This window comes from Ranitomeya imitator, chromosome 2 (genome assembly GCF_032444005.1).
Source record: "Ranitomeya imitator isolate aRanImi1 chromosome 2, aRanImi1.pri, whole genome shotgun sequence".
Classification (NCBI taxonomy): domain Eukaryota; kingdom Metazoa; phylum Chordata; class Amphibia; order Anura; family Dendrobatidae; genus Ranitomeya; species Ranitomeya imitator.
This window is the reverse complement of record NC_091283.1, coordinates 786,459,516-786,483,238: the sequence shown is the minus strand read 5'-3', so window position 1 is coordinate 786,483,238 and position 23,723 is coordinate 786,459,516. Positions and strand designations below refer to the sequence as shown.

The 23,723-nt window shown below is 43.8% G+C and overlaps 1 protein-coding gene across 2 annotated transcripts in view; it reads right to left on the bottom strand.

Annotated features, from left to right (window-relative positions):
* Nucleotides 1–650: 650 nt before the first annotated feature.
* The window catches only part of CDK1 (cyclin dependent kinase 1), a 33,279-nt gene continuing 10,206 nt past the window's right edge, over nucleotides 651–23,723 (bottom strand). For both annotated transcript variants that reach the window (XM_069753612.1, XM_069753613.1), the window contains exons 4-8: nucleotides 16,137–16,260; nucleotides 15,855–16,025; nucleotides 13,958–14,121; nucleotides 9,399–9,540; nucleotides 651–1,436 (exon numbers count right to left, since the gene is read on the bottom strand). In XM_069753612.1, coding sequence (XP_069609713.1) covers nucleotides 1,323–1,436; nucleotides 9,399–9,540; nucleotides 13,958–14,121; nucleotides 15,855–16,025; nucleotides 16,137–16,260 — 715 coding nt within the window. In that variant the 3' untranslated portion in view covers nucleotides 651–1,322. The remainder of the gene's footprint in view (nucleotides 1,437–9,398; nucleotides 9,541–13,957; nucleotides 14,122–15,854; nucleotides 16,026–16,136; nucleotides 16,261–23,723) is intronic.

The window sequence follows — 23,723 nt, the reverse complement described above, 5'->3', positions numbered from 1 at the left end:
GCTGATTTTTTTTTTAAAATCATTCTCATCAGAAGATGCCCCTATTTAGGTATTAATGTCTGTGGCCAGCCTGGGCACCTGGGAGATGGCTGCAGTTTAGCCAGAATACAATTTAGGAAATAATTAAAGGTTTGTTGATCTTGTTGTAGCCTTCACCTTTCTTGCATAAAAGTAGTAATTTTCTTTGTTTGGCCTTGTGACATTTCTCTTCCATGTGGTGCCATTGTTGATATCATGAAATGGGAAGGGGTTTTGTTAAGTAACACCATTTATGGTTAACTGTCTGCTGGATACCTGCCTAATGAATTAGTTACCTGTGGTTGAATCCTTGTTCATTAGAATTTTGTAGTCCAAACTTTAGCTGTGCTCCTAAGCCTTTCATTGAGGTGTACTCCTATTTGCCACAGGGTCTTTAATAAATTTGTTAGGGAAATTACCTTTTAAAATTACACTGAGTATTTTATAGTATTGTATCCCATAGAAAATAATCTTTATTTAAAATGAAAACCAAGTGTTTTCTGACAAATCTGTAGGGGTGTGTGCATTCATGCTGAGCACTGTAGTACGTAGCAAGTAGTGACATTACATCACCTAACAAGTTAGAAAGATATTCCTTTCTAGAAGCATTGAAAAATACAGCAGTAAAAAGGTAATGTCAAAAACATTTATATAGAATAAACAGATTTACAGCATACATAAAGGAGATGTACAAGTACAAAGGGATCAGAAAAGGACAGAACAGAGTGCATGATCCAATTTAATCTGTTTTTGTGTGGCAATAGTTTAAACTAAAAGAAATAATTTAATTATAACAAAATTAAACTTTGCAAGCTTCACACACCCAATAAACTGGAGAGGGGGTGGGGTGGGTAGGGGAAGCACCAGTTATTTATAAAAATAAAAAAAAAGAATTTTTTTTAAACTACCAAGTGTTTCACTTTCTGGATTGAGTTTAATATAAGCAATACATCCCCCTTACTGGTCACCACATAGGACAACAACTTGCCTTTGGTTTCCATACTTCGAGAACAATTCACTACCAGTGACATGATTTAAGCAGCATGTCTTGAGTAAATCTTTGATGGTTTGTGAATATAGATCTTTATTTTAGTCTTTGCTGTGATTTCCTCTACTGTATTTGTACACAGCACACGGCAATATTTACATGTAAATACATTACCTGCAAAGTCTGCAGGAAAAAAAAAAAAGACAAAAAACAACATAGATATACACAAGTAGTAAAAAAAACAAACAAAAAAAAAAAAACAAGAGGTGACCATTCATAGAATTAAGTAGTTAGGACCCAGCATGGGTGTCAGGATTTAACTTTTAATTTGATTGGCTGGAAGATTTGACTTGTCCAAGTCATCGAAGTATGGATGAAGCAGGGCCTTCCTGGCAGAAATTCTCTTTGCAGGGTCATAGATCAGCATTTTCTGTTAATGAGAGGACAAAATATTAAAGTTACTTTGGAAATATTTTCACCGCAGGAAAATAAGTATGAGTATGTACAAGTTGTGGTCCAGAACAGAGACAGTCAAAAGGGTTGGTGCCATCTGTTATACAGTCTGTTACTGACTGCAGCAATCAATGTAATCATTAATTGTAGCAGTTTACCCTATCATAGTTTACCCCATCATAAGACACAGAATCACAATCATCCAAGTGGTTAGAGATGGGTGGCAGGAAGAGCCCGTTTCCCATTAGCCCCCCTTTGGTACAATGGCAATCAGGGTCTTCCCGAGACCTCTTGGTGATATCCTCTTCCCGACATAGCGAGTTACATTTCAGCACTTTTGTTTATTCCCTCCCCTTTTTCCAAGAGCCATGACTTATTCATCCATTCACAACCATGAAGACTTTTTTTTGTACGCAGAGTTGCATTTTTGCTATATACAAAAAAATGCACTCTATCATCTATTCATCCATATTGAAGGGCGGAGTGCTCAGTCAGTAAGCCAACATACAAATGACAAAGAACTGACTGGCACATCCAGGTATCATAAGATGGGATTTTGTGATTAACCCTGATGTTCTGTTCGGGTCATAGTGACCCGAACAGACTTTTTGCGGCCCTGTAGATTTTTTTCCTGTAAGTCTAAAATTGAGACTCCTTGACTTTTCCTCATTTGGGGGGACCTACCTATGAGTATTTTTTTTTTTCGTTTACTTTTTGCTACACGCAAAAAGTTACACTTGTGTTCGGGTCATAGTGACCCGACATCGTTTTTTACAGCTGTGAGGCCATATTTTCAGTGAAATAAAGGAGTTATAACCTCAGTTGGGTCTATTTATTGCATCTACTATTGTTTATCAATTGATTTATTTCCTAAATTATTTCAATGGGGTCGTACACGCGCTCTACCGGGGGTATGCATTGAGATCTGCGCACCATAAAAATGGCTTTATATTGATTATTTGTGGTGCGCAGTCTATTCTAAAATGTAGAGTGCATCCGGAGAGATCACTAGGTGTGCACTACATGTGTATATTATGCGCAGAACGGACTGCTCAGAACGCGCTAAGACATTTTTTTTTGTAAAGTAAAGGTACCGTCACACTAGACGATATCGCTAGCGATCCGTGACGTTGCAGCGTCCTCGCTAGCGATATCGTCCAGTGTGACAGGCAGCAGCGATCAGGCCCCTGCTGTGCTGTCGCTGGTCGGGGAAGAAAGTCCAGAACTTTATTTCGTCGCTGGACTCCCCGTAGACATCGCTGAATCGGCGTGTGTGACACCGATTCAGCGATGTCTTCACTGGTAACCAGGGTAAACATCGGGTAACTAAGCGCAGGGCCGCACTTAGTAACCCGATGTTTACCCTGGTTACCATCCTAAAAGTAAAAAAAACAAACACTACATACTTACCTACAGCCGTCTGTCCTCCAGCGCTGTGCTCTGCAGTCCTGTACTGGCTGTGAGCGTCGGTCAGCCAGAAAGCAGAGCGGTGACGTCACCGCTCTGCTTTCCGACCGCTGTGCTCACGCAGACAGTACAGGAGGAGTGCAGAGCACAGCGCTGGAGGACAGACGGCTGTAGGTAAGTATGTACTGTTTGTTTTTTTTACTTTTAGGATGGTAACCAGGGTAAACATCGGGTTACTAAGAGCGGCCCTGCGCTTAGTTACCCGATGTTTACCCTGGTTACCGGCATCGTTGGTCGCTGGAGAGCGGTCTGTGTGACAGCTCTCCAGCGACCAAACAGCGACGCTGCAGCGATCCGGATCGTTGTCGGTATCGCTGCAGCGTCGCTAAGTGTGACGGTACCTTAAGTCTGTCTTCCTGGCTTATCTGCTTGTTTTCAGAAGGGTTCTTATCTTCTCTGCTCTAATCAGTATACATATGCTAGCCCAGACATGTTACCTTTCAGTTTCTTTGGAGAGCAGCTGTGTACATACCTCTGTTCCAGGACATCTCTGTTCCAGGCAGTATCTTTGTTTTCTACAGGTATGTTGCTTGTTATGCTTTTACTAATCAATTCTATTGATATATTGTAAAGGAATACTTTTACTTTATTACATGTAATTAGTGTTATTACTGTGTGATACACTGCTCTGCACTTAGCATGATAGATTGCTGGATATTGAGCACTGGTATGCTTTGATGTAGTATAGAAGCTCTTATTGTTTTTGAAGCTGTTTTTTTTCTCAGACTTTATTATTGTTTACTTACAAAGGTTTTTTTTATTACAAAATGTGTAGTTTTCTATTTTTGTTTTGCTCATTGATCTGTTTTTTCAGAATAAAAACAAAAAAAAAAAGATTTCTAGTTCATTTTTTTTTTTTTACTACCAAACATGTTCACAAACAGTCTAGTAAGCAAAAAGTATTAAAAAAATGGAGTTAGAGTGTCTAAAATCAAGGTTTAATAAGCCGGGTCATAGTGACCCGGAACACTACAAGTGTATAGTAAATGCGAACAAAACAGCAGGGTTAAGGTAAAGTGCAAAGAAATCCATGCCAGGGGTGCATTAGCAAAATCAGAGCTGGTTGAAGACCACTGAAGTGATTCTACTGTCCTGGATGTAAAGTTGCTTGGCTGAGAGTTTGCAGCCCAGTTTTCCAGTGAATGTGAACAGTAGAGAACGCAGGAAAGTGAAGCTAAGGAAATATCACAGAAAAATAGGCAGCTGTAATTACCAACACACAATGTTAATGACGTGCAGGATGCAGCAGACCCCCCCATGGCAGCATTAGGCCATAGTCTCACGTTCAGTATTTGTAAGCCAAAACCAGAATTAGAACAATCGGAGGAAAAAGTACAATGAAAACATCGTGACTGCATTTTTTTCCCCCACTCTTGGTTTTGGCTTACAAATACTAACCAAATACTGAAAAGATCATTGTGGCCTTGGTGTAAAATACGGATGAGAAGATTATTCATACCTACCATTCATGGCTGCCTGTCACACATTTGTATTTTGTAATTGTGCTGCCCCACCTTTATCCCGGGAGCCTGTTGCATCTTGTAGTGGAACATGACCCTGACCAGTGAACAACATTGACAATTTTTACTCATGGCTGAGGGGCTACAGGTGTCCCCATGATGGTTCACATAGGCCTCAAAGCACTGAAAGCAGGAAGTCTCCGAGAAGCGAGGACCAGTTGTAGAGAGCCATAAAATGGCTTTCCGTTCCAGGACAGAATGCAGGCAAGATTCCTCCAAAGACCCTGAATGGAGTGATGATTGAACACTGCTCTCCAGCCCAAAAGACTAGCATTGGACATTACTAGCTGCCATTGAAGGAGAAAGGAAATATCTGCCTGAAACCAGAGAAGGGCTGTCAACCACCAAAGGGCTATGAAGACTAGAACAGAAAAACTGAAACAAGTCGGTGCAGTCCTTACAAATTTGATTCAAAGAGAGAATGAAATGTTGCAGATATTGAGTGAAGGGCACTGCCTTGAAGACAGACCATCATGCAAAAAAACACCTCTGATACAGCACAAGTTCAACAAACAAAACACTCCAGTTGAAAGGAGGAAGAACTTGTTTAACCCCTTAGTGACAGAGCCAATTTGGTACTTAATGACCAGGCCAATTTTTGCAATTCTGACCACTGTCACTTTATCAGGTTATAACTCTGGAACGCTTCAACGGATCCCGCTGATTCTGAGACTGTTTTTTCGTGACATATTGTACTTCATGTTAGTGGTAACATTTCTTCGATATTACTTGCGATTATTTATGAAAAAAACGGAAATATGGCGAAAATTTTTAAAATTTTGCAATTTTCAAACTTTGTATTTTTATGCCCTTAAATCAGAGAGATATGTCACGAAAAATAGTTAATAACATTTCCCACATGTCTACTTTACATCAGCACAATTTTGGAAACAATTTTTTTTTGTCAGGGAGTTATAAGGGTTAAAAGTTGACCAGCAATTTCTCATTTTTACAACACCATTTTTTTTTTAGGGACCACATCACATTTGAAGTCATTTTGAGGGGTCTATATGATAGAAAATAATGAAGTGTGACACCATTCTAAAAACTACACCCCTCAAGGTTATCAAAACCACATTCAAGAAGTTTATTAACCCTTTACGTGCTTCACAGGAACTGAGACAATGTGGAAGGAAAAAATGAACATTTAACTTTTTTTTGCAAACATCTTAATTCAGAACCATTTTTTTTATTTTCACAAGTGTAAAAACAGAAATGTAACCATAAATTTTGTTATGCAATTTCTCCTGAATACGCCAATACCCCATATGTGGGGGTAAACCACTGTTAGGGCGCACCACAGAACTTAGAAGTGAAGGAGCGCCGTTTGACTTTTTCAATGCAGAATTGGCTGGAATTGAGATTGGACGCCATGTCACGTTTAGAGAGCCCCTGATGTGCCTAAACAGTGGAAACCCCCCACAAGTGACACCATTTTGGAAACTAGACCCCTTAAGGAACTTATCTAGATGTGTGGTGAGCACTTTGAACCCCCAAGTGCTTCACAGAAGTTTATAACGTAGAGCCGTGAAAATAAAAAATCGCTTTTGTTTACACAAAAATGATCTTTTCGCCCACAAATTCTTATTTTCACAAGGGTAACAGGAGAAATTAGACCACTAAAGTTGTTGTGCAATTTCTCCTGAGTACGTCGATACCCAATATGTGGGGGTAAACCACTGTTTGGGCGCACCGCAGAGCTTGGAAGAGAAAGAGTGCCGTTTTACTTTTTCAATGTAGAATTGGCTGGAATTGAGATCGGACGCCATGTCGCGTTTGGAGAGCCCCTGATGTGCCTAAACAGTAGAAATCCCCTACAAGTGACCCCATTTTGGAAACTAGACCCCCCATGGAACTTATCTAGATGTGTGGTGAGAACCTTGAATGCCCAAGTGCTTCACAGAAGTCTATAATGCAGAGCCGTGAAAATAAAAAATATTTTTTTTTCCACAAAAAAGATTTTTTAGCCCCCAAATTTTTATTTTCACAAGGGTAACAAGAGAAATTGGACCCCAAAAGTTGTTGTCCAATTTGTCCTGAGTATGCTGGTACCCCATATGTGGGGGTAAACCACTGTTTGGGCGCACGGCAGAGCTCGGAAGGAAGGAGCGCCGTTTTGGAATGCAGACTTTGATAGAATGGTCTGCGGGTATTATGTTGCGTTTGCAGAGCCCCTGATGTACCTAACCAGTAGAAACCCTCCACAAGTGACCCCATTTTGGAAACTAGACCCCCCAAGGAACTTATCTAGATGTGTGGTGAGAACTTTGAATGCCCAAGTGCTTCACAGAAGTTTAGAATGCAGAGTCGTGAAAATAAATTTTTTTTTTTCCACAAAAAAAGATATTGTAGCCCCCAAGTTTTCATTTTCACAAGGGTAACAGGAGAAATTGGACTGCAATAGTTGTTGTCCAATTTATCCCGAGTACGCTGATGTGCCATATGTGGGGGTAAACCACTGTTTGGGCGCACGGCAGAGCTCAGAAGGGAGGGAGCACCATTTGACTTTTTGAGCGCAAAATTGGCTGTCGTGTTTGGAGACCCCCTGATGTACCTAAACAGTGGAAACCCCCCAATTCTAGCTCCAACCCTAACCCCAACACACCCCTAACCCTAATCCCAACCTCATCCATAATCCTAATCACTAACCCTAACCATAATCACAACCCTTACCCCAAAACAACCCTAACCATAACCCTAATCAAAACCCTAAATCCAACACACCCCTAATCCTAATCTCAACCCTAACCTCAAGCCTAACCCTAATCCCAATACACCCCTAATCACAACCCTAACCTTAACCCTAATCCCAAACCTAGCCCTAATCCCAAGCGTAACCCTAATGCCAACCCTAACCCTAATACCAACCCTAATCCAAACCCTAACCCTAATCCCAGCTCTAACCCGAACTTTAGCCCCAACCCTAGCCCTAACTTTAGCCCCAACCCTAACCCTAGGGCTACTTTCACACTTGCGTCGTTTGGCATTCCGTCGCAATCCGTCGTTTTGGACAAGAAACGGATCCTGCAAATGTGCCCGCAGGATGCGTTTTTTGCCCATAGACTTGTATTGCCGACGGATCGTGACGGATGGCCACACGTCGCGTCCGTCGTGCACTGGATCAGTTGTGTTTTGGCGGAGCGTCGGCACAAAAAAACGTTCAATGAAACGTTTTTTTGTACGTCGCATCCGCCATTTCTGACCGCGCATGCGTGGCCGTAACTCCGCCCCCTCCTCCCCAGGACATAGATTGGGCAGCGGATGTGTTGAAAAACTACAGCTGCTGCCCACGTTGTGCACAATTTTCACAACGTGCGTCGGTATGTCGGGCCGACGCATTGCGACGGCCCCGTACCGACGTAAGTGTGAAAGAAGCCTAACCCCAAATTTAGCCCCAACCCTAACCCTAAATTTAGCCCCAACCCTAAATTTAGCCCCAACCCTAGCCCTAACCCTAATTTTAGCCCCAACTGCTGTTCTCCTGCCGGCCGGCAGATGGAGACAGATGGCGGGCGCACTGGGCATGCGTCCGCCATGTTCTGCTGCCGGCGGCCAGGAGGAGCAGCAAGAGGATCCAGGGACCTAGGTGAGTATGCTAGGGTCCCCGAATCCCCCTATTTCTCTGTCCTCTGATGTGCGATCACAGAGGACAGAGAATTACACTTTACTTTTTTTTTTGCGGTCGCCGGTAAACAGTTAATTACCGGCGATCGCAAAACAGGGGTCGGTAATACCGACCCCAATCATGCTCTTTGGGGTCTCGGCTACCCCCGGCAGCCGAGACCCCAAAGATTCTCCCGGTGCCGGCCGGCGGGCGCACTGCGCATGGGCCCGCCATTTTGAGGATGGCGGCGCCCACCGGGAGACACGAGGAGCTAGGCGAGTATTGGGGGGCCACCTGGGACCCCTTTTCTCTGTCCTTCGATGTGCGATCACATCGGAGAACAGAGAAATTAAAAAGAGATCGTTTTTTTTTTTTTTTTTGCGATCGCCGGTAAACGGTTAATTACCGGCGATCGCAAATGCGGGGTGGGTTAAAAACCCCCCGAATCCTGGGGTCTCGGCTACCCTCGGCAGCCGAGACCCCGGAGAAAATCGGCCTCTGGGGGGCGCTATGGACTTTTTCCACAGCGCCCTTAATTAACGGCGCTGTGGTTTAAGTACCCTTAGCGGCCGCCGTTAAAAGGCGTATCGGCGGTCGCTAAGGGGTTAATGATAGGCACTCCTGTGTGGTTTGGTTTTTCCTAAAAATTGCAAGAGATGGAATGGTATCAGACATAATTTATGCTGATTGATGATTCAAATTAAGGGCTCCAAGGAGTCCAAAAAGATTTGGAGACTGGACAGATAGTCCTCTCTGGACGTGGCCTTCACAAAAAGATCGTCCGGATACAGGATCATTTTTACCCCTCTGTCACAGTTGACCACGTTGAGGGCCTTCACAAATCTAAAAATAAGTGCAATAAACTGGAAGAGAAGCCAAGAAGTTGCTGGTAGCACTCAGCAATGGGAATGGGAAGATGAGCATTAAGTATGGCAGAATAAATTCTCTGCTGTAGTGACAGGACTCCATGCAAAATATTTAGAAAGGGACACAAATTTGATCTTGTAACCTAGAGATAGCCCCTTCCTGACCAAGTTGTCACTTAGATTACCCTGACAAATCTCTTGGAAAAGGACAACGTCTCAGCCATTCATTATCCCATCTTGGCTCTTTCCGAAGAGCCCTTCCCCTGCAAAAGAGCCAGTAAGGGACTTCTTGGATGCTGTATTGCAATCCAAAGCCTGCAAGTGGCAATCGCTCGAGAACAGGGAGGATTTTTAAAAATTTAAAAAATAAAATGAAAGAAGTTGCTTGTATTTCTGTTTAATAAGCAATTTGAGAACCACAGGAGAAAAAAAAAATTGTCACCACTAAAATACATATATAGAGCTCTACTTTTAGTACATACCGATAGCAAGTCAAGGCCATCTTTATCAATGTTCTTCACATTAGAACCAAGGTGGCCACCTTTCCATTTTGGAAATGTATTCTTGTAGTCTTGCAAAGATTCCACTTCTGGCCATACTTCATTATTCGGTGTTCCCAGAGCTCTGTATAAATTTAAAAAAGAAAATCTGGAAAGTTAGATTATGTGCGACTACCATCAATGCCCAAGGATCCCTTCACATTGCGTTCTTGCCCACATTCATTCACCCCATGCTAAGCAGCTTTCGGCATATGTGCCGATGAGGCCATAGATTAAATGGTACAGACTGTGCATCATTTTCAGGAGCATACACCTGAAAATGATGCACGTCAGATCACACGTTAAAGGGAACCTGTCACCCCGTTTTTTCAGTAGGAGATAAAAAAAAATACTGTTAAATAGGGCCTGAGCTGTGCTTTACAATAGGGTATTTTTTTGTCCCCTGATTCCCTACCTATGCTGCCGAAATACCTTACAAAAGTGTTCTTTTTCGCCTGTCAATCAGGCTGGTCAGGTCAGATGGGCGTGGTCACAGCGCTGTTTCTCCCCCACATCTTGCTTAAGTTCCCGTTGGTGGCGTAGTGCTTCTCGCATGCGCAAGTGCCGAATGCACAGCGCAGCTGTAGAAAAAGAGCGCGCTCGCCGCTATTCAGCAGTTTCTCGGTGGGTGCGGCCATCTTCCTGAGGCCGCGCGTGCGCAGATGGAGTCTCCTGCTTCCCGGGGCTTCAGGAAAATGGCCGTGGGATGCCACGCGTGCGCAGATGGACATCGCGGCGGCCATTTTCCTGAAGCGCCCACCGAGAAACCGCTGAATAGCGGCGAGCGCGCTCTTTTTCTACGGGGTGACAGGTTCCCTTTAATGATCAGCACATGCGCCAAATCCCAATAAATGCTGGGAAAAGACAAGCCTTGATAGGAACACTGAACAGAAGCAAGAAAGCAATGTGAAGGGTACCTCAACTACTAAAATACAGTTTATTTTTATATTGCTTTTAACCCCTTCGTGACTGGGCCAAATTTTTAAAATCTGAACAGTGTAACTTTATGTGGTAACTCTGGAACGCCTCAAAATATCCCATTGATTCTGAGATTGTACATGATGATAAAGTCATACCACACAAACATTAACAAACAACATTTCCCTCATGTCTGATTTATATCATTTGTAAAAGGTTTTTATTTTGTTAGGGTATGTTCCCACAGTTAGTAATCGGCAGCGCTTTGGACGCAGTACATGTCCGTTATGTCCAAAGCGCTGCCGGCTTTTGAACGCAGGAGATTCTGCATGTGTTCAGTAAACCGTGCGAGTTTCACCGCATCCTATTCATTGGACGGGTGAAATTTATCTTACAAAGACTGAGCGTCTCCACAAGATAAATTGACATGCTGCAGTCTGGAAAGACGCACTGCATGTCTGTCTCTGCAGGGAAGCCGTGGGAATCGGTGAACGCATAGCTGACATGGAATTTCAAGAAATCCTATCCACTACGCTGTAACATCGACATTGCGGGTTGGATGCTGCGGATGTACGCAGCGTCAAACCCGCAGCATTTACTGACATTGGGAACATACCCTTAGAATTTCAGAAGGTTTTAACGTAGCGGTAATTTTTCATTTTTTCAAGGAAATTTACATAATAGGTCCTTAAAAAAATGTTAAGTTTTGAAATGACTTTTGGGGGATCCTATATGTTGGAACCCACCCCCAAAGTGATACAATATTAAAAACAGCACCCCTCAATGTATTCAAATTTGCTTTCAAATGGTTCATTAACCCTTCAGGTGCTTTTCAGGAATTAATGCAAAGTGACATGACCAGAATAAAGAAGTTGATTTTTACCACCTAAATGTCGCTAATTTCTGAGCAGCCCGCTATAGCTGGAAGACTCTTACGCCGTTATTTGACCATGAATTGCCATCGCAAACATCACGGCCACACAATCAAGATCTCAGGTAGCCAATGCTATTAAAGAAGGAGCCTCCACACTTAACCATCTAGATGCTGCAGTCATTGACCGCAGCATTTAAGCGGTTAAACAACTATAGTCGGTACCAACACGGATAGTGGTTGATGCAGCAAGTTGTCAGGTATAGTGGACAGCTGAGAGCTGCTGGCTTGCCACCTGTTGGGGGATGCTATTCTCTTACATCTCAGGTCAGTAAAGAGATGTATTGGTGGTCACTAAGGGGTTAAAGACCTTAAAAGGAATTTAAATCAGGACTTTATATTTTCCCTCCAGAGCCAAGCACTTATTGCCAGTGTGTCACTGACCATATGTTGATAGACCACTGCAGGGAGCCGGCTGTCAATCAACATGTCAGCAGTGATTCTTCTACAACAGATCAGAGCAGAAGAGAAGGTGCAGAATTGCTCAGCCGAGCTCCTGCGGTATTCTGGTCTGACAGTTCCTGTTCCCACACAACCACCATGTTGTACCAGTAAGGCAATTTGCAGGAACTGCAAAGAGATTAGGACTAGGGATGAGTGGACCCGTGGATGTTTGGCTTTGCCAAAGCTAGATAAGTTTGGTTCAGAACTGAACTTTACCCCCAAACCGAACCCAATTGAAGTCATGGCTGTAAATAATGTCATAGTAAGGGCTAAGGGGATGCAAAACTACGCTAAATGGGGGTAAGAGCAGGACATGTGCCCTGCAAACAAGTGTGGATAGGTCATGCAAACAAAATTAAAAAAAAAAAATAATAATCTTGAACCAGAAGGCAGAGGTCCAAGCAGAGTTTGAAATAAATACTAATTTTCAACCCAAAAATTGAAAGCATCAAATAGAAGATGTGGCCGTGTTGCAGGTGGTGGTGATGATGCAGCTGCTGCAGGGAGAGAGAATGTTCAAACTGTGCCTGCTATGCACCCAAATAAAACACCCCCTTCTGCTGCAAGCAGGCAACAGGTTATTCTGTGTAATTTCGTAGGCCCAAGTACCAATGGATGAATGGTGAGGCCAGAAAAAGTAGTGGTGGTTTTAGAGTGGTTGGCTGAGAGTCTGTTCAGGCCCTTTTGTCTTCCACCCGGTCCCCTGCTGAAAGTGCAGATTTGGCACCAGAGGCCCATGGGAATCAGTCTTCCATCTCACCCCTTTGAAAATCAGGCAAGCAGTCTGAGCCCCTAGCCATGCAGCAGTCACTTCTGCTCTTTGACACCGGCTGGCTATGGTTCCATGGGCCATCCACCTGGCCCTGGCCAACAATTGAAAGATTAAGTGCACTGATGTTCAACAACTTATGTCAGGGTATGTTTCCACGTGCAGTAAACGCTGCGTGTTTGACGCTGCATAGAGACGCAGCGTCAAACACGCAGCGTCCAGATGTTACAGCATAGTGGAGGGGATTTAATGAAATCCCGTCTCCTCTATGTGTGGTAACACGCACGCGGCGGCCCTGCGACTCCGGACATGCCGCGCGTCTTTTCAGATCGCAGTATGTCCGTATATCTTGCGTCGCCGCAAGATATAGCACAGGGCCCTAGGCGATGGGTGCGATGATCCCGGATGTGTGCTATGAACACATCTGGCATCATTGCGTCCCCAGAAGGGGCGGAGCTTAGCACAGAGCAGCAAAGCCGCGCAGACTACACCGCCGGCCATCCTGAAGGTGGACACATACCCTTAGAGGACAACTATGTGTGAGGAGTAGTGCAAACGGCCAGCGGACTACCGCAGCACATCTCATGATGCGGATGACAAAGGTGCCAACTGCTGCAGCTTTCTGATGTGTGTACACTGGCAAAGGGCAGGGTGAAACATGTGTGGATTATTAGGAAAGTGCAATTATGGAGGAGAGATGGGAGGACCAGAGATTACATGGTGAGAAATTAGTTCAGAGATATATGGGAAACAGATTATGGACAGCTTTGTTAGGCTACGTTCACATTTGCGTTGTGCGGTGCTGCGTCGGCGACACAACGCAAACAAGAACGCATGCAAAACGCATAGTTTTGTGACGCATGCGTCCTTTTTTGGCCGGATTTTGGACGCAAAAAAAATGCAACTTGCTGCGTCCTCTGCGCCCTGACGCTTGCGGCCAAAAAGACGCATGCATCACAAAACGCATGCAAACGCATGTCCATGCGCCCCCATGTTAAATATAGGGGCGCATGACGCATGCGTCGCCTCGGCTGCGCCCGACGCACCACCGCAAGACGCTAATGTGAACGTAGCCTAATTAGCTTGAAGTAGATACTTTGTGGATATTTGAGAGAATGACGGAATTTGCAGAGGGGAGAAGCAGAGGAGTAGTGAGGACAGGAGTGGATTTGAAGGGCAGCACAGTTAGACAGCCTGGAGAGGTGACGATGCGATGGATGATGAGGTCCTAGACCCCACATGGAGTCAAGGTCATTAAAATCATGTGGGCAGTACAGAGGAAGAAGCGGTGGCCACAATGACCCAGATGAACAGGAAATGAGAGAACAGGGTGCAAAAGTGATGAGGCTGATGCGCTGCTTCGAGTACTCCACAAATATGGCCAGAGATTATGACGCCATCATCACCGTTACTATCCCCATACACTGTAGATCTACATACCTGAATATTCTGAATAGTTGATCTATTTCTGAATCGCCATGGAACAGTGGCTTCTTTGATGCAATCTCTGCAAATATCGTGCCTATACTCCATACATCGACTGGTGTGGAATATCTCACAGAGCCCAGGAGGACTTCCGGCGCCCTGTACCACAAAGTCACAACCTGCAGTGTTGACAAGGAATAACTGGTATGTAAATGGACATAACCAATATTCAGTAACAGGTGTTTATCTCCAAAGCTCATTTCCAATACAGATCCAATGACCACCCAACTGCAGAACCAAGTATTGTACCATGGATGGGTTTGTGCTGAATTTCCAGCATTGTCTGAGTTTTGAATATAATAGTTTGCGGGAGGCCTGCTCTTTCTAGGCTTTAGTGGTGGATGACCACATACAAATTGCATCAAGAAAATATATATCGTGCATATAATTAATAGATATGCGATCATGCTGTAGTGCAGGCGCCATGCCTGCAGAAGGGTCTCTTATTTTGAATGGGGCGATTTAAACTTATATTTTTTTCATATTTAATTTTTTTTTTTTTTTTTTACTTTTGCCATGCTTCAATAGCCTCGATTGGAGGTTAGAAGCTGGCACAACTGGATCGGCTCAGCTACATAGCATCATCAGATCGCTTCTATGCAGCCGAATTACAGGCTTGCTATGAGCGCCGACCACAGGGTGGCGCTTACAGCAAGACAGCATCAACAACCATAGAGGTCTCAAAGAGACCTCATGTTGTCATGCCGACGCATCGCTGACCCCCATTCACGATGTGGGTCGGCGATGCGCGCATTTCTGGCCCGATGGCCGGAAGCGGTAGTTGAATGCTGCTGTCAGCGTTTGATAGCGGCATTTAACTAGTTAACAGCAGCAGGTGGATTGCGATTCCACCTGCCGCTATTGCGCGCACATGTCAGCGGTACAAAACAGCTGACATGTCGCGACTGATGTGGACTCACCGCCGGAGCCCACATCAAAGGGGGAGACACGACATACCGGCGCATGTCGTGAAGGGGTTAAAAGACTGGCACTTTATGCACCCTTCCAGCAGGCTTTGTATTAAGAGACGTACACTTCTAAATAAATTAGCTAATTCTCCAGCTGAGCTTGCACCAGAAAAAGGCTAAGCAAATTATAAAATTAGATATGCGCTCTAATGTATACCAACATTTTGCATTTCATTTAACAGTAAGTTTGTCATGTGACAGGAAGACCCTTACTCTTTCTGTTACAGGAAGTCAGTCATCAGATTTTTACAGTTCTACAGAGCTCAGAATGCAGAGAACTGGGAGAGCTGCAGTAGATAATTATCAAACCTGCAGCAAGCAGCCCAGTAAGTGACACATCGCTGCAATCAGGGCAGCTGCCACTAGATCATACTGCTCTCAGATGGGATAGACAAAAACCTGCTGACATTCCCTTTATGCAATACCCAACTATTTTTGAAAATGTTGTGAAAGAAAAAAAACAAAAAAACTATTTATGGAGTTAGAGGGCTGTCTCATTCCAATCTTCAGGGGGGCTCCTCAGGCCCTGCCTTCCTGCTAACTGGGGGTGGAGGGGAAGAAGATGTGCAGTGCATCCTGGCCAGCTTCAGAGCAATGCCTGCAAACTAAGCAAACAACCTGCAAAGTGCACTCGTTGCCTAGATCGGCCATCACCGATGTGGACCATATAATTGGCAATGAGTAGTAGAACTACCGCAGCAAGTATCCCTTCGTTTGAAAGCTGCAAAGATTTTTTTTTTTTTTTAAAGAAAGCCAAGTTGCATAGTTGGTTGTTTTTTGCAAGCACTTTGCAGCATTACCCATTCTATAAGAGAACAAAGCAAAAAAAGTTACATTTCTAAATGCGATGTCACTACACATTTACGGTATTTATTTTTTCTTACCTCATGTGTGTAAACACGGACAGGGATGCCGAATGCTCGAGCCAACCCGAAATCAGCCAGCTTTATTACTCCTTTACTGTCTATTAACAAGTTCTGGGGCTTCAGATCTCGGTGTAATACTCTTCTGGCATGACAAAACACAATGCCTTGTAGGATCTGATACAAGTAGCTCTGTCAAATACAAGAGAAATGAACAAAATAAAGAAACGTGGGGCAAAGCAGAGCACTGTGGACTACATTGTAACAACCAAAGAGGCGTCAGCTGGATTGGATATTCCTCACCTTTACAAGCATTGCGTCTAAATATTGACCACTCGGGATGGAATCCAAATACTTCTTCAAATCCATAGAAAGAAACTCAAAAATAAGATATAGCCTTGAATCTTGCATCAAAACATCCAGAAGGCTGTGGGAGAAATATATTACAATCAATTACTGCCAAGTATAGATACACTTCTGGAATTAATGCTTTGCTTTTGTGCATTACGTTCTGGTGGCATTATACTGACAGGCTGAGACCCGATTTGAACCCAGTCTGTTCTCCTTCCCCTGCAATTAGATGCAATCATTTACCAGCACAGAATGCATTCAATACATTTTCTTACTTTAGGCCCTATTCACAATATTTACAATTTCATGAGGAATTTTGAAACCATTGCTACATTAACCCTGTAACGACCACCGATATATCTTTTAATGGTGCTGAGGAATAATACATCTCAGAATTTGACAATGGAAAGAAAAAAAAAATCATTTTTTGTAAAGTATTGTTTTTAGTGTGTAAAAATAGCAATGCATATAAAAAAAATTTCAATACACTGAACCCCACGAACAAAACCAGTCTCATCACTTATACCAAATGGTGATTGGCACAAAAAAAAAAAAAATTAATATAACTGAATTGCGGTTTTTTTGTTCATTCTGTGTTTGAAAAATCTGAATACATAGCAATCAAAAATTATGTACCCCAAAACCGTAGCAAAAAAAAAAAATATCTGCAACTTGTCCCACAAAAAATAAGCCAAAAAATTAAAAAAAAAAATAAAATAAATAAAGTTACAGTGGTAAATGGTGAGTGAATTAAAGAACACTTATGAAAAACATTTTACTGTGTGATAGCTGTAAAACCTATTAAGAAAAAAAACAAACAATGCAGGTCTGGTATCGCACTGCCATATATGGGGGCTCTACACTTTATGGGGGCACAATGTAAGGGCACTAAACTGGCATATTTGCAATTCTCCAGAATAAAGCCTGGTGTGGCTGATACAAAATAGTCACTACAGCCGTAGATGAATTCTATCGAGATGCAATTTCTAAAATAGGGTCACTTGTGAGTTTTCTGCTGTTCTGGCACCTTTGGGGCTCCGCAAGTGTCACCCACAAACTATTTTAGCAAAACCTGTGCTCCAAAATCCAAATAGTGCTCCTTCCTTCTCAGCCCTGGCATATGGCCCACCAGTAATTTCTGAGACATGAAGGGCACCTCGGAGACTAGCTTCACATCCATTTGTCACGCGATCTGAGCACAGATCACCATGCACGGAACAGACACGGGTGCCCAGACCCCACACTCAGCAGACTCATAAGAATGAGATGTCAGAATCTAGCCTTAACCCCTTCCCGACCTTTGACGCATACGCTGCGTCATGAAAGTCGGTGCCATTCCGACCCATGACGCAGCATATGCGTCATGGAAAGATCGCGTCCCTGCAGATCGGGTGAAAGGGTTAACTCCCATTTCACCCGATCTGCAGGGACAGGGGGAGTGGTAGTTTAGCCCAGGGGGGATGGCTTCACCCCCTCGTGGCTACGATCGCTCTGATTGGCTGTTGAAAGTGAAACTGCCAATCAGAGCGATTTGTAATATTTCACCTAAAAAAAAGGGTGAAATATTACAATCCAGCCATGGCCGATGCTGAAATATCATCGGCCATGGCTGGACACACTAATGTGCACCCACCCCACCCCACCGATCGCCCCCCCAGCCCCCCGATCTGTGGTCTGCTCCCCTCGGTCCTGTGCTCCGCTCCCCCGTCCTCCTGCCCGCTCCCCCCGTGCTCCAATCACACCCCCCGTGCTCCAATCAAACCCCCCGCACTCCGATCCCCCCCCCCGCACAGCGATTCCCTCCCCCCCCGTGCTCCGATCCACCCGCCCGCACAGCGATCCCCCACCCAGTGCTCCAATCCACCCCCCCATGTTCCGATCCACCCCCCCGTGCTCCGACGCCCCCCCCCCGTGCCCTGATCTCCCCCCCCCCCCTCCCTTATACTTACCTGGCCTCCCGGGGACCGTCCGTCTTCTTTCCTGGGCGCCGCCATCTTCCAAAATGGCGGGCGCATGTGCAGTGCGCCCGCCGAATCTGCCGGCCGGCAGATTCGTTCCAGAGTGAATTTTGATCACAGATATAACCTCTCAGTGATCAAAATAAAAAAAAAAAAAAAAAAGTAAATGACCCCCCCCCCCCCCCCCTTTGTCACCCCCATAGGTAGGGACAATAAACATAATTTTTTTTTTTTTTCCACTAAGGTTGGGGTAAGAACTAGGGTTAGGGTAGGGTTAGGGTTTCGGTATGTGCACACGTATTCTGGTCCTCTGTGGATTTTTCCGCTGCGGATTTGATAAATCCGCAGTGCTAAACCGCTGCGGATTTATGGCGGATTTACCATGTTTTTTCTGCGCATTTCAATGCGGTTTTACAACAGCGATTTTCTATTGGAGCAGTTGTAAAACCGCTGCGGAATCCGCAGAAAGAAGTGACATGCTGCGGAATGTAAACCGCTGCGTTTCCGTGCAGTTTTTCTGCAGCATGTGTACAGCGATTTTTGTTTTCCATAGGTTTGCATTGAACTGTAAACTCATGGGAAACTGCTGCGGATCCGCAGCGTTTACCGCAGCGTGTGCACATACCTTTAGAATTAGGCTATGTGCACACGGTGCGGATTGGCCGCTGCAGATCCGCAGCAGAGTTCCATCAGGTTTACAGTACCATGTAAACATATGGAAAGCCAAATCCGCTGTGCCCATGTTGCGGAAAATACCACGCGGGAACGCTGCGTTGTATTTTCCGCAGCATGTCAATTCTTTGTGCGGATTCCGCAGCGTTTTACACCTGTTCCTCAATAGGAATCCGCAGGTGAAATCCGGACAAAAAACACTGGAAATCCGCGGTAAATCCGCAGGTAAAACGCAGTGCCTTTTACCCGCGGATTTTTCAAAAATGGTGCTGAAAAATCTCATACAAATCCGCAACGTTGGCACATAGCCTTAGGGCTAGGGTTGGGTTGGAATTAGGGTTGTGGTTAGGGTTAAGGGTGTGTTGGGGTTACGGGTGTGTTGGGGTTAGGGTTGTGATTAGGGTTACGGCTACAGTTGGGATAAGGGTTAGGGGTGTGTTGGAGTTAGAATTGAGGGGTTTCCAAAGTTAAGGCACATCAGGGGGTCTCCAAACGCAACATGGCGCCATCATTGATTCCAGCCAATCTTGTATTCATAAAGTCAAATGGTGTTCCCTCACTTCCGAGCCCTGACGTGTGCCCAAACGGTGGTTTACCCCCACATATGGGGTACCAGCATACTCAGGACAAACTGCGCAACAATTACTGGGGTCCAATTTCTCCTGATACCCTTGTGAAAATAAAGAAATGCTTGCTAAAACATCATTTTTGAGGAAAGAAAAATGATTTTTTATTTTCACGGCTCTGCATTATAAACTTCTATGAAGCACTTGGGGGTTCAAAGTGCTCACTACACATCTAGATAAGTTCCTTTCGGGGTCTAGTTTCCAAAATGGGGTCACTTGTGGGGGGTTTCTACTGTTAAGCCACATCAGGGGCTCTGCAAACGCAACGTGACGCCCACAGAGCATTCCATCAAAGTCTGTATTTCAAAATGTCACTACTTCACTTCCGAGCCCCGGCATGTGCCCAAACAGTGGTTTACCCCCACATATGGGGTATCAGCGTACTCAGGACAAACTGGACAACAACTTTTGGGGTCAAATTTCTCCTGTTACCCTTTGTAAAATAAAAAATTGCAGGCTAAAAGATCATTTTTGAGAAAATAATTTTTTATTTTTATTTTCATGGCTCTGCGTTATAAACTTCTGTGAAGCACTTGGGGGTTCAAAGTCCTCACCACACATCTAGATTAGTTCCTTTGGGGGTCTAGTTTCCAAAATGGGGTCATTTCTGGGGGATCTCCAATGTTTAGGCACACAGGGGCTCTCCAAACGTGACATGGTGTCCGCTAATGATTGGAGCTAATTTTCCATTTAAAAAGCAAATGGCGTGCCATCCCTTCCGAGCCCTGCCGTGCGCCCAAACAGTGGTTTACCCCCACATATGGGGTATCAGCGTACTCAGGACAAACTGGACAACAATATTTGGGGTCCAATTTCTCCTATTATCCTTGGCAAAATAGGAAATTCCAGGCTAAATAATCATTTTTGAGGAAAGAAAAATTATTTTTTATTTTCATGGCTCTGCGTTATAAACTTCTGTGAAGCACCTGGGGGTTTAAAGTGCTCAATATGCATCTAGATAAGTTCCTTGGGGGGTCTAGTTTCCAAAATGGGGTCACTTGTGGGGGAGCTCCAATGCATATGCACACAGGGGCTCTCCAAACGCGACATGGTGTCCGCTAACAATTGGAGCTAATTTTCCATTCAAAAAGTCAAATGGCGCTCCTTCCCTTCCGAGCCTTACCATGTGCCCAAACAGTGGTTTACCCCCACATATGAGGTATCAGCGTACTCAGGACAAATTGGACAACAACATTCGTGGTTCAGTTTCTCCTTTTACCATTGGGAAAATAAAAAAATTGTTGCTAAAAGATAATTTTTGTGACTAAAAAGTTAAATGTTCATTTTTTCCTTCCATGTTGCTTCTGCTGCTGTGAAGCACCTGAAGGGTTAATAAACTTCTTGAATGTGGTTTTCAGTACCTTGAGGGGTGCAGTTTTTAGAATTGTGTCACTTTTGGGTATTTTCAGCCATATAGACCCCTCAAACTGACTTCAAATGTGAGGTGGTCCCTAAAAAAAATGGTTTTGTAAATTTCGTTGTAAAAATGACAAATCGCTGGTCAAATTTTAACCCTTATAACTTCCTAACAAAAAAAAATTTTGTTTCCAAAATTGTGCTGATGTAAAGTAAACATGTGGGAAATGTTATTTATTAACTATTTTGTGTCACATATCTCTCTGGTTTAACAGAATAAAAATTCAAAATGTGAAAATTGCGAAATTTTCAAAATTTTCGCCAAATTTCCGTTTTTATCACAAATAAACGCAGAATTTATTGACCTAAATTTACCACTAACATGAAGCCCAATATGTCACGAAAAAACAATCTCAGAACCGCTAGGATCCGTTGAAGCGTTCCTGAGTTATTACCTCAAAGGGACACTGGTCAGAATTGCAAAAAACGGCAAGGTCTTTAAGGTCAAAATAGGCTGGGTCATGAAGGGGTTAAATAGATTAATAGGGGCTGGATACAATTGTAATATTTATATTGTAGTACATACAAAACTTAGTGAATTAGCCATAAATCTCATTTTTGGAAAAAAAAAAATTTGCCAAACCTGACGGATTTGAATTTTAAAGATTTGATAATCTCTAGGAATAATAAAAAAGGGGGAAAATGGTGTCTTGCACTTCACGCAGTGCTACACATGGCATAGCAAATCTCCTGCTATGTTCTGTGATTATTAACGAGACAAGAGTCCATGTAAAATTGACTTGCATATATTCAGGATTTTGAGCATTTTGACAGCCTCAGGTTTCAAAATACACCGAGCAGCTAACAAGTCAACAGACCATTTTCCAGGAGCTTGCCGCCCTGACGACGCTCCATACTTTACAAAGAAAGTCAATGGGAAGTCTCAAAAGACTCCCAGGCATCTTGATAGTTTTCACAGATCCACTGCCAGTTTCCTCAGTGCTGAATGGAGGAGTGAAAAAAAATGCTAAGACAATCAATGATGAAAAACGACCAAAAAATAAATAAATAAATAAATGATGCTTCAAGACAACTTTCAGACAAAAACCATTTGACGTGACCTGATGGGCTTTTCTCTCAGAAAAGACATGTGCAAATAACCCTTCACAACAGGGCCATTTTCCGGTTTTGTTGTCTGCTACCCTTATTCCCAGAGCCATAACTTCCAAGCGCGGTGAAATCACAATTCCACAATTGTATTTTTTTTTTTTGTCTGTATCATGTTCACTAAATGCTAACAACAATCCTGCCATGATGATTCTCCAGGTCATTACGAGTTTGCAGATACCAGACAAGTATAGGCTTTTTATTATTTAAGTGGTGACAAAATTATGGTAAATCTAAAGTTTGTAAAAAAATAAATAAAAAAAAGAAGTCAGATCATTTGATGACCTTTTATTGCAATGCACAGCGACAAAAAAAAAAAAAAAATTTAATTCGAGTTTTTTTTTTTTCTTGTCACGCCATTTACCGATCTGATTAATTCTTTTTAGATTTTGATAGATTGGGAGTTTCTGAAAGCAGCAATAATAAATAATGGCATTTGATTTTTGTTTTATTATTCTTGGAATTGGGAGCACAGATTTTACTAGTTTTCTTTTGGTGGGTGCCATGTCACTATTCCAGGGCCTTTGTGCGCCAAGTAATGTGGAAGCCCCCTACATTTGTTAACAGAAGACAGACTTAAGGGAGACTTTTGTGGATTGAGTTTAAGCTTTTGTTGGGAACATTTCGGATCACATTTATCCAGGGCTCTACGCTGGGCACTTACATCTGGGATATAGCATAAAACTCCAAATGACGTGATTCAGATTAAACCTCTGAGGGTCCATCACTATAATGAGGCTGCAGAGTTTCTCTGGACTCAGTCTGGCCTCTGTTCAGCATTGTCCTTTTCAATAGTGCACAAAACTGGCGGACTGCACTTTTGTGCAAGTCTAAAAAAAGGAGAGGCCAGACAGCGTCCACAGCGCCTTCATCTGCCTCATAGGGAACCTTCCGCCGTAGGTTCTGTCTGAATCACACATTTCAGAAAATTACACAGAAATTCTGCTGTAAGCGCTCAACGCAAGATAAATGTGAGCCGAGCCTTACTGCAATCTTTGGGAGGCAGAATGAAGGGAAAGAGGAAAAAAAAAAAAAGAAACAGCAGCTGACGGATTGGATTAGATTACGTTATTCTTCAAGTTAGCGCGATTACAGCGATACCAAATGTGTATACCGTATTTTTTGGATTATAAGACTTTTCCCCCCAGATTTGAGGGGAAAATGGGGGTGCATCTTATAATTCGAATATACCTTACCGGCCGCGGTGGAGCAGGCAAGAGTGGAGTGTTACTGAAGGCTGAGATGAGGGTGGTGTTTGGAGGTGCGGGGGCCCCACCGACATTTTGTGAAAGCCGGGGATCCCTGGTTTACAATTCAGTGGACTCTGGGAAAATGGCTGCAAGGGGCAGCGCATGCGCAGATGGAGGAGATCAGATCTCAACGGCAAGATCTCAATCTGCGCATGCGCCGCCCTCGGCAGCCATTTTCCCCCAGAGTCCACCGCAAAATAAACCAAGGAAGTACGGGGGTCCCACGCTTCCACAAAATGTTGGCGGAGCCCCTGCACCACCGAACACCCCTTTCTCCCAGTCTGTGGTCCACAGCTTCGCCCCACTCCTGCCTCGGCCAGCAGCGACCCTGGGACCCCACTTCACCGTAGCCACCACCCCCGGTAAGCAATAAGACGCATGGATTGTAAGAAGTACCACCATTTTATTAAACAAAGTTTTTTCTTATTTTTCTCAAAATTTGGGGTGTCTCAAACCGCAAAATACGGTAGTTTTTCTCATCTTTGGCTGCTGTCACACAGTAAGGCTATG